The following is a 20,645-nucleotide window of genomic DNA, read 5'->3' as shown; positions in this document are numbered from 1 at the left end:
CTTGTTGGCTTGTCAGCATAGAGCTCACAGTCACAAGTGCTTTAATATTAATGCAGGATTTAAATTTCTATGCAACAAATCAAACACCCCTACAAGGAAAGATTGATTATTGTATCAGCCCTGTATTTCTGAAACAATTCAAAGTAACTGTCCGTGGTTTTCATTTCGTTAACATTCTTTTATTTTTTTACATTCTATTTAACTTTAGTGCCACTTTCTCCATTAATTTCTGCAGACTTGCAGCACTATAAATTATCACATAGAAATATATGTGCAGGCATAAGGCGGAAACAAAGCTTGTTCATTTTCAGCCAAAGATAGGGTATATTTCCTCTTGATCTATGGCAGAGTTCCTTTTATTAATAGGCAAACACCCATAAATAAAGACGCATTTGTCTAACAGTTTAGATGTAAAGAGATTATTAAAGCACAAGTGAGTTTTTATGCTATAGAAAAAAATTCTTCAAGAGGTGCAATTTTACCACTTTGGGACTGATTTGCATTTTAAGTATAAATTATGTGGCTTAAAATATAAAATGAATTAATAACAGATACATTTATTTTCTGCACACTGCGTGGGTTGAAAATGTAACATCTCTTTTTTTTTTTACAAATCACTGTCTTCAGTATTTCTGGTGGTAGTTTTTTTATTTTCATCCCAGTTGCCAGGGTTAAGTCTAGGGTTCATTTACTTGTGCAAACATACCTCTGTAACTGTATAATCCCCATGCTTAAGAGTATATGCTGGTCCAGGAGAGATTTGTGGCTGTGCGCCACTGCGAGGTGGGTCTTTGTGACGATTCCCCCCTTGTTCCTTTGCACAATTGTTGCACTCTCTAAAGTAGTAGAGCTGAAATTCTGATTAAAGAACAAATTTGGGCATTTAAAACTACCAGTTGCGGCTTTTTGCTGGCCTGGGAATCCATGGAGTGCTACCGTCTTAGGCAAGATTCTCAGCTTGCATCATGGCAAGAGCGTCGCTGCTAAGGTCTAGTTACCAATAAAAAGCATGTAGACCAGAGCAAATGTTGCACCTTTTATTTCATTAACCCTTTTTATTATATACTGATGTACAAATTTGTAATCAGTCCAATAACCCAGAGTTAACATTGGGATATTTATCTTGATAATTATTATTGTACCATACACAGGCTTGTTTGCTAATTTGAAATTTGAGTTTGCTGTTAAAACAGAAATGGACATTTTGGTTGCTGATTCATTTGGCTAGTGGATGTGCTAAGGTGGCCATTCTTGCTAAGATTTGTTTGTTTGTTGAATGTGAATCTTTCCCTCCAAATGACCACCTTGGATGGGCAATATCGTGCTAATATGATTGTTGCATTACAATGAAGGGGATATGAAAAGTCAGAGCGAGGACTGTATCAATGAGCTGATGCTGTCCTTGATTCACCAGAAAAATCAACCCTGCCATCAACATCTGACCATTTATGGCCAGATATAATTTGGGGAGGCCTGTCAGAGGCCCCCATACAAGGGCAGATAACCTGCCAAATTAGTCTGAAGGACCCAAATTGGGAGCTGCCTGTGTATGCCCACCTAAAAACTAACCTGCCAATTCCAAATGCCTGCAAGTTTTGTGATCCACTTGTATAATCCAAATGCACAGTGATCCCTAGTGATAAGCGCAGCCTGACTGCTTATATGTGTGATTTTACCATGTAAGATTTTACCACATTTGGTTGTTCCTTCTCAAGCCAAAAATGACCATGGGGAAATATTTTTTATGTTACAACATATATTTAGCCCTATAAATTGCTCCCCAAGGTCTTCAATCTTCACAAGCTTTAAAGTCCGTTTGAAACCTTTGGCTTTGCAAATAAATGTATTTACAAACGACACATGCATAATCTGCTAAATTAAGGTATAATAAACTTAACACAATTTAGATATTTTGTCCACCATTTATATAGATCACTGACACAATTGATTTGCTTAAACAAGCAGCTGAAGCCATTTAATTTCCTGTAATCCTGCTAAATGAAAAGTCCATTCAAACACAAATATTTAATAATTATATCTACAGGTTTAGCCAACCCATTTTTACATATTGACTTACAAGCTGTCAAATAGTGCAGACACACGCCTAATCAAAAAGTTTGTGTCAGTTCTTTAGTCCTCAGGTGTATTTTAGGTGATAATTCTGCAGAAAATCGGCTGGCATCCAGAAAAGAAGGAATCTGTTAAATGGTGGTATGTTTTAAAGTATAACAAAGCTATTAAATCTGAAAAACTGGAGCCAATTCATTTTAGTCATGATATCACGTAGAACCTGAAGTATTAAATAAAAGCTAAACAATGCCAAATGGATTTGGCTGAGATCAAAAGCCAAATCTATTTCTCCTCTTTCATCTTCAGTGTTCCATTTCCTAGGAGTATGACCTTAGTCAAACATCTATTAAAGTTTGCTTTTGATCTTAACCTCCGATTTTTTAGAAAAAAAGGACAATCTTTACATTTTTTCAATAGACAAGCACACTATTGTGTTTCAGACGTCCAACATTTTGTGAGTAAATAGAATTCCTTGATAAAGTTGTCGAAGCCAGCACTAATGGGACCATTATTTTTATGTTAGATATATGAATCAAAAGCAAACATTCTTTCAAGGGTCACTGAAAGATGATCTAAGTTACACAATGGAAAATGATCTCTTATCTGTAGTTAAAATGCCTGGTAATCTGTAAAATAGTTAATCTAGTGATGAAATGTATCAAAATGAACTCTTGAGCTGGGTATTCCTAGCCATGTTTATAGTCTGAAAAGTACTATAAGTCCACTGAATAAAGAAGGCATCATGGGAAGCATATAGTCCCAAATAAAACAGTTAGGTTTTTAAAACTTGCTCTGGTGGTTCTTGTATGCATTTTATTGGTTAAAATATTAGTTGATAGTTCTCCATAGACTGAACAACACGCGTAAAAGCCAAAGAGCCAAAGAAATGCTCAATATTATTTGATGGTTAATTCAAATGCTGCACTTCTTGACACTTGCACATATGTACACATATGAAAATCTAGTACAGTGTTGCTTTGTTCTGGGCACACACTGGCAGTCAATAGCATGCTTAGTTACACATAATATCTTTGAAGGCATTTTTTAGTTTATTGGAGCCTCCAGTGCATTATTTTCTGCGATACCCAATATGGGTCTTTCATCTCTCCAGATGTTTTATCGACTTTGTTTAGTGTCTCATATTTGACCCTGAGCTAATAACAGCAAGCTAGTTTCTCTGTTTCATTGATTCAATGTTTCCAGCTAGGCTACGTTTCAATTATTTTAATTCGGATTACTATTTGTTGCAATGTGTTGACTGTTAATGTAATTAAGTGTTTTGTTTTCATATTGAAACATGCATCAGTTCACTGACTCATCATTTCATTTAATTAATTGCAAACCCAAGAATTTGATCACTAAGTGCTTTCCTTTTGTTAATTTAGTTGTTCACAGTTTTGACAGGAAAGCTTTCAAAGTAATATGAAGAGATGGGAACAGTATAATCAATTAGATACTATACAAAATTATATTCATTTTTTTTTTTAGTATGTACTGATTAATCAACACAGCCTTTAGAATTAGGAGATTTGAAAATGCTTTCTATTTCCTGGGCAAAATAAATAATTCCTCCTAATGCCCAGCAATTTAAAGGAACTATTATTACTTTCTGCAGAATGTTACTACATGGTTCACACTGCTTCTCTTATGTATCATTCTATAAGTGCTGGTTATGTCTGTAAGGGTGGGCTTTAGTTTAAAGAGGACCATAACTCCATGAGCCTATCCCTTATGAAATAACTAGGTTTAGCTCTCATACCTTTGTGCTTGCTTCATAGAGAAAAGGAGGTGCTGTTCATTTAAACAGAAAATAGTTTATTTAACTTTTCTCCGTTTACAGAGTCAATAGGGATGTCTTTACCAATAGCAGAGACAGGGTTATTCCTAAGACGTCAGTACATTCAATTCCCTCATGTAGCTTTCAGGAATAAAATGAAAGCCAATTGCCAGTTAACAGGAACTCACAGGCGATTCAACTTTGTTTCTCCACATTTTTCCTGGGGTTTTATTCATCCTCAATCTCAGTGGCCTCTGATCACACCTAGGGGCTTTAACCAGTTTAAGGTCTGTACACTCCTTTTTGCTGACTTGCTGAATCTTTACTCCCTTAACCCCCTTCAACCCTTTGTGGTTATCATCCTGGACCTTCACATGATCTATGACTATGCTCATTCTGACTCTTGTAAACCTTTCTCATGGAGTGCCTGTTGGGTGCCTACTCCCTTTGTCTCTTTGGCGGGGCCACGGCTGTCCTTTCTAACTTCTGTCTAGCATGTGCTATGACAGCATCTCTCCCATACTAGCTAAAACTAGACTTATGCCTTTTGGGAACCAGTCTGCTCAGATGGGACTGTTGGATACTGGTAGATGCACATAGTATCAATATAATATAACCCATTAAACAGCTATCTAGAAATTAACTTGAAATTTATATTAGAACATTTTAGAATCCCCATATTATAGTGGCCCCAATTTCATTATTGTTGCCTGCTGACCTACGTTCCTGTATATGAGTCTTAATAAGTAAGAATTAGCAATAAGTCCAATGTTAATGCAGCATTCTTTATACACCCACTATTTTCTTTAGACCTGAATGTCTATGACAATAAACTGCTGCTTTGTTTGTAAATCACCAAAACTATTAGAAATCCCACAATGGTAGTTTAATATTGATCACTAACATTTAAGTTTGAAAATGGCATAAAGCAACAGAATCTATTACACTGCTCATTGTCACTGTACATTAGTACAAAAAACCCTTACTTTGTGATAAAAAATTGTTGTACTTGCCATTGTTATGCAGCTTACACAGTGTGACAAAATAGATAAAGAAATTGAAAGAAACGGATTAATAATATTAGATAATGGCATTTTTTTTCCAGGCCTGACAGCTGCTGCTATGGCAGAGGCCATGAAACTACAGAAGATGAAGATGATGGCAATAAACAGCCTTCATGGAAGTGGCAGCCAGAATGGGACTGAGTCTGAGAATGAAGAACTCAACTCAAATGCAGGTACTGAAAATTTTCTTATCATCCCTTCAATAAATAATGCTTTAAAAATGGTTTAAGGGCTTGGTGATGTGTTCCTGTCTAATCTGGGAACTTGGAAGTTAAAATCCATTCAAGCCATTAGCCTTGGGTAGTTGTACTGGAGAATGCTTTTGTTCTACACCTATTGCTAATTATTCCTATCTATTAAAATTTTGTTTCAATTGGTGCCATTTTAGAAAGGAGCCGAGTGGATAAATCTAAAAACACTAGGTTAAATATTTCAGATTTGGTAGAAGATTGATGTTTTCCTGTTGGTAGAAACTGTGTGACATATTGATTTTCACAGCGACACTTGTTCTTTTTTTGGTCTAAGCAGCAGGGCCTAGAAACAGTATACCATTATTATTTCTGGAGGACCAATCCTGGGATAATTTAGTATGCTAAGATGTGTGTAACTGAGCCTTGTTTTGTATCATGAAGTCATCAAGGAGTGCTGTAAAAATACTGTATTTCCGACTCAGTACCATATGGTGTGAGCCAGAGATGCAATCCCTTTTAGTGTCTCACACAAGACTACTGTTTTATTCAGAAGACTGTACTTACATTGCTTTCTTTAAAAATAAAACTTGCCATTAAGACAGACCTTTTCTTCTTGTTCACTTTTCCAAGCTTCAATCAATCAATTTATATTGATTTGTTGGCTTTCAAGCCTTCAGCTCAGATGATGTCCCAATGAATTTTAAACCAACTGAAGAGATAAATTAAAGCAGATATCTTTGAGGTTAGGGAAACATATGCATTGCAATTAATAGAAATATACTAATACAGAGCACAGAAGTTTTTTCTTCTTAAATACCATGGTAGCTACACATTTAGAGAACATCTGCACACCTATATTTGGTCTAGATTTATGCCTGAATCTGGATGTAAAGCAGGGAAAGAGTCGTCACCATATTAGCTTGATTTTTATATAATGGAAAATATATGTTCTTTAAAAGAAATTTATTTTGATTTTGCAAATAACTAAGGAGTTATAATAGAGACAGCTTTACTTGTATAACGCATGCAGGGCTGCAAAATGATTTGTGATAGCCATATTATATACACTTGAGCATAGTTATTTCTTTACAATATGTACATTACATAAGTAATGTATGCCCTACTTGTGTACTATGAACATTGCAATTTATAATGGCTTTTTGTTACACAGTTATAGCCCTGCTTTAAAATATAGCACTGTAGGTGTTTTCAGCCACACCAAGGTGTATTTATTGGTAAAAATTATATATATACATACTATATTAATTATGAAAACAAAAATTAGAAAGAAAGAAAGAAAACAAACAGTTCCTCATCATATTATAATATTACATTTTATTAAAATAAAAAAAGACACAACAAAATTTACAATACATGTTCTAGTTGTTATCATGGTCATTATATACACCTATTTATTGTACAGCACTGTGAAATAATGCTGGTGCTTTAGAAATAAACCTTTTGTCTTTAGAAAAAAGCCTGAAACATCCAAGAAGTAGTGATGAGCAAGACTACCCCATTTCACTTTATCAATTTCACCAAATGCATTGAATGGACATTTTTTCTCGGCCAAATTCGTCAAAACAAAGTCAATGGGTTTTATTCTTGTTTTTTTTTTTTTTCTTGCACCAAATGCGTTGGAGTCAGTGGGCATTTTTTCTCTATGTTTTCTCTTGTGCCAAATACATTGAAGTCGATAGGTGTTATTTCTAATGTCTTTTCTTGCATTTTTTCCCATGTACAAAACATGATTTCGCAAGTGAATCTGTATCAGGTGAAAACATTTTTCTCATCCCTACTCAGAAACTGTCCCAAATAGTAGAACTTTCTGTCTGAAGAAGTCATAATATAGTTATTTAATTCATTAATTCCAGTAGGTTAGTTCTTTGTAGGCATAAGAGATAACTGTTTCCAAAAACACCAACCTGGTTTTATTAAGAACTGGGGGCCACACCCCAGTTCCACCCAAGCTACATTGGTTCCACTGACAGGCACAGAGGATTTAGTTAAGTTCTAATGCTTTTCAGTAGTGGTGATTTTTGGGAACAGAAAAGGCAAACTGGGCTGTTTTTTTTAGTTTCTTTTCATGTGGTGTGGCTTTTTAAATGAAAAAAGATATGTGTTTTTCTCTAATGCTAGCTAAAATACTGCTTAGCATTGTCTTGTAGCGGTGGCCTAAATAATGTCCTGTGTGTATGCGCTGGGCAATTTCATCTAGATTTAAGTATGTCTATAATAAGGTATTTATTTATAAGCAATAATAAGAAAACAAGCTTATAACTCAGTGCATAACAACATTGACATTTGCTGCAGGCCACTGCCTCATTTGACCTATTCCGTTAACATATGAATGACTTGGTGTGCAGAAAACACGTCTACAAATGGTTTGTATTATTTATTTTGTACCGCATCCTTGAAAACAAAAGAAATGAAAGAATCAAGGGATAAAACACATTGAATGCAAACCTACAGTATCTTTGATTCAGGGCTGTGTTTAATAGCCGAGATAATGGCTGAAACATGATTCTGCATCTAGATTTCAGTATGAATAACAACCGTTTCGTGTTTCATTTAGCTCCGAATGAGAAATTTTGTGTTTTATTGTTCTAGGAAATTAGTCTATGTACTATTGCTCTTGGAGCTTTGCAATACATCACCAAAGGTTATGGCTGCTTAGAGTTTGTGGGGCATAAATGCCTGAATGATTATAATTGTAGTTGTCAAATCATAAATATACAATGGCGTGCATTTCATAACTTAATACTATAACACGGCTTGCAGATGCCTGTTTACTTGAAGAAGATGCAGACCCTTTTGGAACTTCTTGCTAACAAAGAACACAACACAATAGCTGCTTTAAATACTTGTCTATGCTTCAAGCATCAGTCAAGGAGACTGAGGCAACAATACATAGAGAAATAAGGATAAGAGAAATTCATGATCTGAAAAGCAAACGCTATTTAAATTGTTATTTTAAATTTTTATATAAAATAGGTTATAGAGGATTGTATAGCCAGCTACCAAGTTATTATCTTTATGGTATTCTATATAGATTCCAATGAAGAGCAACCCTATATTCTAAAAGCTCTTGCCTTCTGCATCTCCTAGCTCTTTTTCCAGATCTTCTATATATCCACATAAACGATTTTGAATCTGAATCAGTCAGATCTATATAAAGCCCATCAAGAGGTACTATGCATTGTGGATGAACCAGCCTAAATATGCATGAAATACCTGAATACATGTTGGGGGGGAGCATTTTTGTAGCAGTCACAGCTGTTTCTCTGTTATGAAATATAACTGATTTCTAATTACTTATTGTAATTCTTTACTACAAAGTGAAATTCCTTAAGATGTGTTAAAACATTTAAATAAAAATTTTTACATAGTTAATTTGGGTTGAAAAAAAGACCAAACTCTATCAAGTTCAACCCCTCAAAATGAACCCCAGTGCACATATACACATACTTATACAGACCTAGCTATACACTCATATATATACAGTTTAACTATATATATATATACCAATACCTATACTAACTGTAGGGCATTCCACATTCTCCCTGCCCTTACCGTGAAAAACCACCTATTCTGCTTGAAATGAAAATTTAAAGAAGGGCCCTTTGGTTTGTTGATCTTTTCTTTGGAAAAATGACCCCCCACTATCTGTATGTCTAATGTCCTTTAATGTACGTATAAATAGCAATTATTTCCCTTTGCAAGTGCCTTTTCTCCAGAGAAAACAACCCCAACCTTGACAACCTGCCCTCATAGTTTAAATCTTCCATCTCCTTAACCAGTTTAGTTGCACGTCTCTGCACTCTCTCCAGCTCATTAATATCCTTCTTAAGGACTGGAGCCCAAAACTGCACCGCATACTCAAGGTGAGGCCTTACCAGGGACCTATAAAGAGGCAAAATTATGTTCTCATCCCTCGAGTTAATGCCTTACTAGCCATTGCATGACACTGTCTAAGAGTTACTCAAATTGTTATCCACAAAAATCTCCAGATCTTTCTTAATTAAGGATATCCCAGCACACTACTGTGTATAACTTGCATTTATATTATTTCTCAATATTGAACTTTATTTGCCAACTAGCTGCCCAGTCCTCCACTGTAGTCAAATTGCTCTGCAAACATCCTGCATAGAAGTTATCGTTTTACCCAATTTAGTATTCTTGGGCTGAGGCTCTACTGGTAACAAGATGTAGTTAATAATGATAATCAAGATCATGTTCCTAGGGTCATTTAAGGACTTTGGAAAGTTACACTTTGAAAGTGTCTTGCAAGGTATGGTTCCAAATGTTTTGTTTTTTAGTTTTTTGCCCTGGCACTCCTAATAACATGGGTCATTGCAAATGCTTCTTGGTGTAGGTTCTTTGTTATAAATCTTTACTCTCCAATTGCTTTCTCCATAAGTTTCTAAACATATTACATAGAAAACATATTGTACAGCTGCAAGAGAGAAGTGTAGAGCATTTTAAAAAAAACAGATAGATAGACAGACAGACATAGATAGACAGATAGATATGGAAGCTGTACTGTAATTTACACCCATGATTTTCTGATTAATAAAAGGGCAAGACTTAATATGCACTAAAACTCAAAAAATATTATGTGTATATTGCACTGTGTTAAGTCACTGCCATTGTACATTTAACTTCTAAAGTAAGTAATGTGATCTTGCCAGGGTGCGTGCAAATAAATTACTGAAGTTGTTAACTCTGGAAATAAATGCTTTTGCAACTGATTGCTTTTTAGGGAAAACTGTTTTAGTTCACACTGTAAATTATTTGTCCTTTCTGTATAGATCATTACAATTAAGTTTTCTGAAATGGGTTAATTTGCATTTTTATGTCTAAACTCAATCAACTGAAGGTATCTGAACCAGCTTTTCAAATCTTCCCATTAGTAAAATTTCTCCAGTACAATTGGACAGATAACTATAAATGACAGGGGAAAGGAATTATTTGTGCAGTTTGTGAATGCAAATCATGGAGATGCTGCAGTCAATCAGTGTTGGAGCATGCTATACATTTACGACAGGATGAGATAAGCTTTGAGGCTGTTGAAATCATCTTTATGTGATTTTGGTGATGGTAAGAAAGTTTTTTTGTGTATTTATTTTGTCATTTTTTCAACAATGTTTGTTAAAACTTGCATTAATACCTAATAATAAAGTGTTAACAATAACATTTTTTGTGGAATGTAATAATTTGGCACAAATCAAATACTTTCTACTATATGTATGAAAAAAATGATGCATGGCTCAACCCTGTGGATCAGATGGCACAGGATTTGTCCATTAAGTAAGGTTCTAATGTAGGTTTCACAGTAAACTACTAGTAACTGATCTTCTCTAAGACCAAAGAGAAAGTAGTCAGCCATAGCTATGTGCTTCTTTAAAGGCTGCATTGTTAGTTGTGTGAAGCAATAGAGTGGTTTGTATTTATTGCTAGGGTCACCAATATTTAGGTTCATGTATAGTGTAAGATGTCCCTTGCAAAGTAAAAGGAGCTGTGCTTAGCTTCCCTATACGAAAGGAAAAGTGAAGGTTTCCCCGCTTTTTAGGCATTCTATTAGAATCACTTAAAATAAGCAAATTTCTTAGATTCAAGCATTATTTATTTTGCATTGTTCGCAAGACATAAGATTCATTTCCCAGAGCCCCATCTGACAACCTGCTCTAGAAAAAAAGCACTGAGGTCAGCGGCTGCACTCTCTCTCTCTTCCCTGCAGTGGACCTGTACACATGGCACATAAGAGTCTAGGCATCAACTGTAGTGATTTCCTTACAAAAATAAAAAGGTATTGGGCTACATATTTATAGAGCTTTATAGAGTAAAAAGACTTTCATTTTTCCTTATGTAGATATTAATTCTAAACCAATTTTCGAGAACTCCAACAGATACAGCAATGAGACTTTTGAAATATATAAAATACCTTATTGCTAGCTGTTTACCGAGTTATAAATAAAATGCTCACATTCTTTATTGCATTTTTGAATCCTTATTAAGCCTTGGATTGCTAAACATTGACTAAAGAGCACAGACTGTTGGCGAAGATGCATCCTCCCAGAACCAAAAGAGCAGAAGTAAGGATGTCTACCTGCTCATTGCAAATTTCTAGATACATCTCTATAGCTGACTAGCAATGTGGCAAATAGGACATTATTTTAGTGAGACAATTCAATTGTTACAATTTAATTATGTTACTCCCCAATTCTCTTATCATCATGAAAAAAAAAAGGAAAGCATAAAAAAGTATTCTAGTCTAAATATTGAAGTTCTTTGATTCAAATAACAGCCTTTAGAGTGTGGCCGGGTGCCTCTCTAAGTCCATGGATTTCCTTGGTGACTTCTAATATACTTTTTTGCTTTTGAGAAAATAGGCATTTACAAAGCTTACATCAAAAATGATTTTTTTTGTTGACATATTAAAAAAATCTACCGTAAACTCCATTCAGCAAAACCTACAATAAACTGCAAGAAATAATTTTACAAGAAAGACTATGAATTAATCAGAACTGTGACATAGAGAAGGAACAGCTATCAATGAATTACTCAAGTGTATATCAGATCTGCTGATCACTTCTTTTGAATCCACTTAAGATGGCTAAAATTATTAAATAACAGAATTCTGCAGACTCTGCAAATTTACCGAATTCTCGAGATAATTAAGGATTCCATCAATATAATTTCATAAATAATTCTTGGGAACTGTTACAAGAATTCACTCAAATTGTTAGGCTTTATTCATCTATTTGTTGTTTTGCTTAAGCATGCAGGTGCTTCCAAAAGTCTTTTAAGATTTCTCTTTTTTTTACCTTAAATATTTTGTATATTATAAAAGAACTGCTGTTAAGAGACAGAATTAAAATAATCTTACAACTGAACATGTATGCTACAGCACTTTTAGGCCTCCTGTATATGCCAGTTTTGCTTCCAAGGCTTCTCTTATTCCTCAAACACAGGTAGGAACCTGACAGCTCCTGGAGAGCTTCTCCAATCAGAGGCATTTATTGCAGTGCAGAATAATTGCTAGAGGAACAATAGTGCAGCATCAAAGTATTTGTGATGATATATAGATTTAAGTCAGAGGGATGTCAAAATAATTGTTGAATGTTACTGGAATTACAAAAGTATCAGCAGGCAGTAAAATACTTCTCTCATTCTCTCCAAAAAAGTTCTTTACTCTGTCATATAAAATAATGGGTGTTTGCCAAGTCTGGCTGGTGTGCAGGTATAGGAACTTTTTTTCAAGCAACCCACAGCTATTATTTAGCAGTTAGGTTCCTACTACTTAGTATATTTCAAACCACACATTATCCCACTGTGAAGGCATATTTACATAAACTGAGTAAAGGTATGTGGGATTCATTTAGAAAGCAGACATAACCTGCAAAAGCAAGTTTCAATGACAAGTTTTGAGTAATAAGGACTATATCAACTGTGAAACAATTTCAAGTTCATTATACAGAAAATAATTCACAAACCATTCCCACCAATCATAAAGGTCATTACATCTTTGTGGGCCTGACCCTAAAGTCACAAATAATTGTATCCGAAACAGTTTATCCGAGTCACTTTCTCAGTATAATACCATACAGTACTATGCATTACTAACCATATAGTAACAATAATGTAACACAATGGATAGTAAGCTGCCAGCAGTTAGCACTGTGCAGAGCTAAGGTTAGTATTAACACTATATGAACCTTTCCCTATACAATTCGCTCTAGCATCTGCAAGGAGACAAAAGAATTACGTAAACCCGTGTTGATTTTATAACTTCCAGTAAAGTTTATCTGGTTAGTGTATTCTGTTTATATGTCCTTTTTATAGACTTCATCATAGGGGTACATGTATGGAATCCCTTATCTGGAAACCTGTTATCCAGACAGCTCCGAATTACGGAAAGCCCATCTCCCATAGACTCCATTTTAATCAGAATTTTAAAACTGATTTCCTTTTTCTCTGTAGTAATAAAACAGTACCTTGTAATGGATCCTAAGTAAGATATAAATAATCCTTATTGGGTGCAAAACAATCCTGTTGGGTTTAATTCATGTTTTATTGTTTTTTTTAGTAGACTTAAAGTATGGAGATCCAAATTACAGAAAGACCCCTTATCCGAAATACCGTTGGTCCCGAGCATTCTGGGTAACAGGTCCTATAACTGTACCAAAAAACATTAAGCCCTTTTGAGCAAAATCCTCTAAACCTCTTGCATTGGTTATTGGTTATTTTGTATGTTTCTTGGTATGTATAATGTAAACACCTATTTATTGTACACCGGTATGGAATATGCATGCTAATAATAAAACATTTGTTTGCTTTCATTAGAGAGCACTTAAGGGCTCAGCAAATCATGCAAACTGCTACAAAAGGGACTCCAGGAAACTATTTTCTGGATAAGGGATCTTTCCGTAATTTGGATCTCCACATCTTAGGTCTACTAAAAGATTATTTAAACATTAAATAAACCCAATGGGATTGTTTTGCTTCCAGTAAGTACAAGTTTTATCTTAGTTGGGATCAAGCACAAGGTACTGTTTTATTATTACAGAGAAAAAGGAAATTATTTTTAAAATTAGAATCATTTGCTTATAATGGAGTCTATGGGAGATAACCTTCCCATAATTCTGGATAATTTCTGGATAATGGGTTTCCGGATAAGGGATCCCATACCTGTTCATACAAGTTTTTGGACGTATAACTAAAACTTGAGTGTATACCTCAAGTTTTAGTTCTACTTCCCAAAAATTTGAGTTGCATATCTGAAAGATCAAGTAGACCAAATTGGCTGGCATTTCTTTAATGGTTGGACCATGCTTCTTCTAACATTTTTATAGGTTTATAACATATCTGAAGATGCTGAACTTGTGTTGCAGAAATACAATTTTCTCAAGTTTATGTAGATATTAGCACGAGTGTGCAACAGCTTCCCACAGTGACATGCCTTGTTTCTGTATGATTATGCAATTCAGATGTTTAACCAGCAGAGATTTAGACTGACTACAATACAAAAGGTATTTCTGGACATTTTGTCACCTGCACTGGGGGAGATTTAGCATGGGAGACAAAATGTCCCATGATCCTACACTCGTAGGCATGGTGTTCACATTACGAAAACTCACATTATGTAAAGACTCTTATCTGGAAATCCCAAGTATTCCTTTTGTTTCTGCTAAGACTTAGTCATTGAATTTGTTCTCTCTGCTGCAAGGCATACAAGATTATCTTTTCCTCAGGATTTCCTTTGGTAGTTAAAGTGAAAAACGACATGTAAACTCTGCTGTTGACTAATTTCCAGTGCAGCTCAGTCTCAAAGGCACAAAAATGAAACAGAAGAAAAATGCCTTGTGGCATTTGCACAGCAAATGGGTTTTATTTGTAAACTGTGATTTTATTTTGTTTTGCGTTGCTTTACCTGACTTGAAGCCTTTCCTCATAAATACAAACATCCTTTACAATCTGTTTAAAAAACACAAATACATCACTCAGAGGAATATTTAAGGAACCATCAGGAGGGAGAAAACTCATTGGTTTAATGGAACACTGTCAAAGAAAATCAGCATCACAAACGACACAGGGGCAGAATTGATACTTTTGCACTGACAAGTTAAAAGAAAATCCTATGCATTATTAAGAAAACCCAGAAATCTGTCAGCTGTATGACTGCCGAGTTAGCAGAAGCAGGAGGATGCTTCTGAACTTGAAAAGAAATGCGTAGGCACAGATCCATATTGTAACCTTTCATGTTTTACACCCACCATGAATACCCAGCTATTACACGGTCAGCATTTTTTTCTACTTTTCTCTTCTACATTTTCAAGTGCTTCAGATGTCAGAAGAGGTAGATCTTTTATTCTGGAAACTAAGATGCCTAGGCTGTTATTTTGCTATACTAGTAGAAGATGACAAGACTAAAGAATGGAATAAATTTCTTTCCTTCTTGGAATGTCACACAAGTTGCCTGAGCCAAAGGCAACGCTTGTCTTGAAGGCAAGTTTTACTCTTTGAATGCAGACTGGAGGGTTATTTAGATGGCACAGCTCATACAAACAAAACATTCACATACCACATGTATGTTTCAGAGTATTCAGGCCCCTAAGAAATTCTCTCATTTTACTGAATACAAATCACAGACTATAACGTAACCTAGTAAATCATACTCATTGCTTTGCATATATGCTTCGTAAATCGAAGCAGCCAAAAGCAGTTCCAAGAACTAAGCCATGTCCTTTTGCCTGGTAGTAAAACATATATGGCCACCATCAGCTGCCCGCTTGGGTGAAGTCAGTCCCTTATGATATAGTATCCCCCTGGGTCCAGGCAGATCCTCTCCTTTATGAAAACATATTCTCCTCTCTTTTTCTCCTTTAATAAAACATATTCAAATATACAAAACTGAAATAGGCTGTTTACATAAGTATTCAATACCCAATCATTTGCAGCAATAATATCTTTAAGAATTTTAGGATAAACATGTAGTGCTGTTGCATACTGTTTAGAAGTGTTTTTTGCCTATAACAGTTTGTTAGGATTAGTTGGATAACACTCTTGCTCATATGTTTGCAAACACTCCCACTGAGACCAGAGATTTGACTGGGCATTTGTAGTCTTGAGCCACTCCAGTATTACTTTTTATATGGTACTTTTAATTAACTGCACCAATATTTAGAACCTGTAACTAGAAACATGTTGGGATGTGACTACCATGTGCTCATCTTTCCTTTTAACGGTGTGCTGAAAAAAGACTTCAAATGTCATATATATCACCCAAATTGCAGTGGAAATTTAATTATCCTGTTATTCAAATAGGATTTATTTTTTTCAGTTCTTTGATGATATTAGTCCGTTTGTCTGCTGTACTGAATATCCGCAAATGCAGTGAGCAAAGAGCAATTTTGAGCGCAATTGGCATGTTTTTTCAACAGGGGAAGTTGGGTTTGACACAGTTGTCGAAATTAACACAGTTTTGTTACTTCACTGTAAATTGGACACAGTTAGGCTGAAAGTTTTCCAAGTCCAGTTGGCATCATTTTTGGTGTTTCATTTGATAGTAATGTTTGAATGTTTTCTCATTCTTTAGACACAAGTGCACTACGCTTATTGATGCAGGATGCTGATGAAACTCTGGACCCACTGCCTGGTCCAGAAGTGGCAGTAGCTCCAAAGATTAGATGCTGGACCGAAGGTTTAACTTCCGAGCCTATAAGTCTAATATGGACCAAGAATTGTTTCATACTTCCATCTTCTGGCATTATGGGAGGAAAGGGTAATAATGCTTCAATGATAATCTTCCTCCCAGTCCAAGGCAACTTAATAAGCTTATGCTTATGCTTAAAGAAATAGGAAGGGGCCATTTTGGAGGGCAAGAAGCTATGAGTGAAATTACAAATACATTTTTTTCTCTTCTGCTATAGTGACTTTGTGGGAAGGAGTCATGTCAATGAGTTAGTCATTCTGAAAATAAAAATTTTGTGCATGGGTATGGCTTTAGCAAAACTGGCAACCTTATGCTTTATACTTTGAACACTGTAATTATGTATATAATTAAGTTATTATGTGTAACACATAGGAGTGTTTTCATTTACTGAGTAAAAACTTTCTTGAATATGAAGGTATGTACACGACCCTTGCTATACACATATAATTTCAGCTAAGGAACTTTAGGACATGAAATCATTCATTTTATGTCCTTAGCAAACCACTATAGTTTATCTTTGCTGAAATGTTTAGCTACACAACCAGATGTATTGGTTTAAGTAGACAAATACAGCCATAAATCCAAAACCATATATCCAACTTGCAAACACACTGGGGCCGATTCATTAAAACACGAGTTCGAATCCTGAATGGGAAAAATTTGGATTGGATACGATAGTTTCTGAAGATCGCAAATATCACAAAAATGCTTACGAAAAAATCGTATTAGTCACAATAATATCATATTGGCGATCCAAAAGGCGCAAAATTTTCGTACCGAACTATTGTAAACAGCGGCAGAACCTCTCAGAATTTTTCGCACTAGCGTATGAAAAAGTCTTGCAAGCATACGAAAAAGTTGCGTGGGCGTACAAATAAGTCGCACAATCGCGAAAAAATCTGCGAAAATACGCTCTGAGTGTTCGTGTCTTAATAAATCTTCCCCACTGTGTCCCTTCACTGCCTGGGGTAATGCTGATGTTAGCCCTGCTCCTTCTTGTTATAAAAACAGTAGTTATACAGTAGGTCTCCTTCTATCTCTGACTAGGTTCAGGCCTGTTTTTAAATGAAAGTTTTCTTATGATTTTGGACCAATATTCTTCAATTTATATCACTGTCCTTCTACTATTAGTTAATAGAGCATTCTTATGACCTGCAACTGCAGCTGTGGTTGCACAAATATGGTCGTAATTGTTGCACAAACTGATGTCATTTATTAAACCCACTTGCAACCAAGGCCATTTTTTTCCACTTACACATAGATGGAATGTTATTTCTGTCCTGCCTTCTGTTCCAAATTCTGTGCAAGTGTTACTACTGATGTTAGGGTACCCTGGAGCTCGAAAGTGGTGGTAGCTCAAGGGTTTCCACAGAGGCCTGCATCAACAGAGGCAGAGTACTTGGGTCTAAAAAGTCACGCGCAGAGTCAGTGCCAGTGTAGATATTAACATTTCAAGATGGAAAACTGGAGAAATAAACGTTACAAAAAGCCTTCATATGGTGCAATGGAATTATTTTTCTTTGATTGGATGGTGTTTATTTAAGCTAGCTCAACCTCTGTGAAGATTTCAAGTGTGCATTGCCTTTATTTTGCAAGTTATATAGATGCTGGTACAGAGAGTACAGTATATCACTGAAGTGGCTGTGTTTATTTGTAGGAATTGCAAGTTATCTTGCTACTTATAAAAATATGCATTTGGCACATAACAAAGCTCATAATGTAATGGAAGCTGATTAGATAACATTTTTGCATCTGGAGTGGATGACAGCCTGCTCAGTGTACAGCTGCCAGTGTGATTTCAGGATTGCCACACTGAGCAGAACCATTCCTATTGGGAGCTGAGCTGTACTAGCACAAAGCTTTTATCAACCTATTCATTGCCAGGGTCCTTGAACTGACAGGGGTTAAGTATAGCAGTTTGCTTCCTTAACAGTACATTCAAAATGATCCTTAATACAGGTATGGGATATATTATCTGGAATGCATGGGACCTGCGGTTTACTAGATAATTCTGAGAATCTTGCATACATTTCCATAAGTGCCAAATGTTGGTAAAAATCCATAGCATGATGATTACAATAATAACAGCATGATAGTACGATAAGGGAGTTTTACCATAACATCATTCCTGGGACATTTTTGTAAAGACAGTGTAAAAACAAGAACAGACACAGCACCCTCCTTCTTCCTTCTACTCAAAAGAAAGAAGATATAATAAGATTTTTGCAAGAGGATGGCATTAACTAAAAAAGATAACTTCTGCAGCTTTACAAACCTGTATAAGAGACAGGAGCAGGAATCTGCCTCTGTGCAAGGAATGAAAACGTGGGACAGTGTTCTTGTTTTAGTTTTAACCTGGGCAGTTCATTTACAGTATATACAATGAGCTGAGGCTGGCTGGGAAACAGTGATCAGAACTCACAGTGTAAAGGTATAATGGTAGATAATTTCAGGGGGCAGGTGGGTGTACAGTTAATGGCATACAGCCTGTTCCTAAAGGGGACATTCAGCAGCTAATAAAACCACAGGTCACACTTTGTCTAGGGATTCAAATGCCCTTGAGATAACTGATGAACATTAATTAACATTATGTTCCACCTATTATGGTTTATACTACAAAACTAATATTGTCCATGAATAGCAAAGGAAGGATAGGAGTGTTGTTGCCCAAACAACTGGAAATCAAGACACTTGCACTAAGCTCTTATCTGATGGAGCCACATAATATTCTGGTAAATTGTCTTCTGTTTGACAACTAACCCTCTCGCTGTCTTGAGAAATGGTTTAACTTGAGGAGAATATTATGTAAGTGCCTAGTAAGTATTATATACACTCAAGATGGCACAAAGAATTGCACCTGTGAACTTATTGCAAGGCTGGTTACAGTCATCTGGCACGGTCAATAATAGAAGCTTTTGTTTGTGTGAGCTTGCTGGTTCCTATGAACGCCAGATACTTCTAAAAATGCTCCTTGTGTCTTTCTAAACAGGAAAAACAAATAAAAGCACTTTTCATAGCCAGTTAAATCACAGATTTGGCCTTTAATTAATATTCCATACTGTGTTTTCCCTGACACTTTTGCTGTAGCCTGCAGCCAAGAAAGAGCGCAGGTGCTCATATTTGTATGCCATATCACAAAGTAGTCTGAATGTTTGCTTAAACAGAATGCAAATGTAACCCAAAGCTGTTTCACTATCAAATGAAGGGTGGATATCTTTAGGTTGTGTGTATGTGACACTTAAGCAGTATCTGAAAGAATGATGATCCAGTTATAAAATAAAAATAGTTGCTTATCCTCAGACACACATTTGTAATGGCCCCCGTGACTTTATAGGAGGGATGATATTTAATACTATCTGTGCTAGTTTTCAGCAAGTTGAAGGAAACTGGCATCCTGCCAAAGAGAGGTATGGGAATGTTAAGTGTGAATGTCCGAATGGATCATGTTCTGCTGTTTACTCTTAATAACTGCTGTGTTTGCCATGTGAAAAAAAATACATATGAATGAACATGTGCTATCTTTTTCACTGTGTGGCCACATCTGTGAACTAGCGGAGAGACAGCAGTGTAGGGGAATGGGAATTGTTGGACCATGTCGCGCGCACGCCATATTAGCCATACACAGCATTACGTTCGTAAAACTACTTTTTTTGAAAATGACCATTTCCCTGCAAACTGGAGGCTATATTGCTCTAGGGCCAACACATACTTGAATAAATCACACTGCAAAGTCCATATTGTGTTGCCAAAAGCTCATGAACTGTACTTTTCTATAATTACCGCCTGCCCCAAGTAGGTGTTAATTTTCGCATAGACTAATGCGACTTAACGCATGCGATAATACTTTAGCAAATTGCGCGTTTTTTTGCGCGTCAGTTTTAAAAAAGCATGCGATAAGCGTTATCACACTTTAGTGAATCAACCCTATGGTATTCGCTGAAGTAGAAACCTGTGCCAGTAGGTCAGAATGTGTTCCACTGCTCCAAGGAGTCTGACTCAATCCTGCTCTATGGGTGTACCACAGGGAATACACGGGCCGATAGAAGCTGCCGATATCGGTCCCTTGGACCGACTCGGCAGCTTATCTGCCCGAGTAGGGGCAGAAACGAGCGGGCTGGCCGACCGATATCTGGCCTGGAATTGGCCAACTATCGGTCGGCCAGGTTAGAAAATCCAGTCGGATCGGGGACTGCATCGGCTCGTTGATGCGGTCCCCAAACCGACTGCCCCATTGCCGCCTACATACATTATTTTTTTAACTTCAAGCTCCCCGATATCGCCCACCCGTAGGTGGGGATATCGGGGGAAGATCCGCTCGATTGGTGATC

At 36.1% G+C, this 20,645-nt stretch overlaps 1 protein-coding gene across 6 annotated transcripts in view; it reads left to right on the top strand.

The window, feature by feature from the left end:
• Positions 1–20,645, top strand: part of dach2 (dachshund family transcription factor 2) — a 323,436-nt gene that overhangs the window by 208,172 nt on the left and 94,619 nt on the right. For 4 of the 6 annotated variants that reach the window (XM_031906819.1, XM_018096094.2, XM_018096093.2 and 1 more), the window contains 2 exons: positions 4,953–5,084; positions 16,201–16,386. In XM_031906819.1, coding sequence (XP_031762679.1) covers positions 4,953–5,084; positions 16,201–16,386 — 318 coding nt within the window. 6 annotated transcript variants of the gene reach the window in all.

The sequence above is a fragment of the Xenopus tropicalis genome, chromosome 8, assembly GCF_000004195.4.
Source record: "Xenopus tropicalis strain Nigerian chromosome 8, UCB_Xtro_10.0, whole genome shotgun sequence".
In the NCBI taxonomy this organism is placed as follows: Eukaryota; Metazoa; Chordata; class Amphibia; order Anura; family Pipidae; genus Xenopus; species Xenopus tropicalis.
Note: the sequence above shows the minus strand (reverse complement) of the source record. Positions and strands in the feature narration are given on the sequence as shown.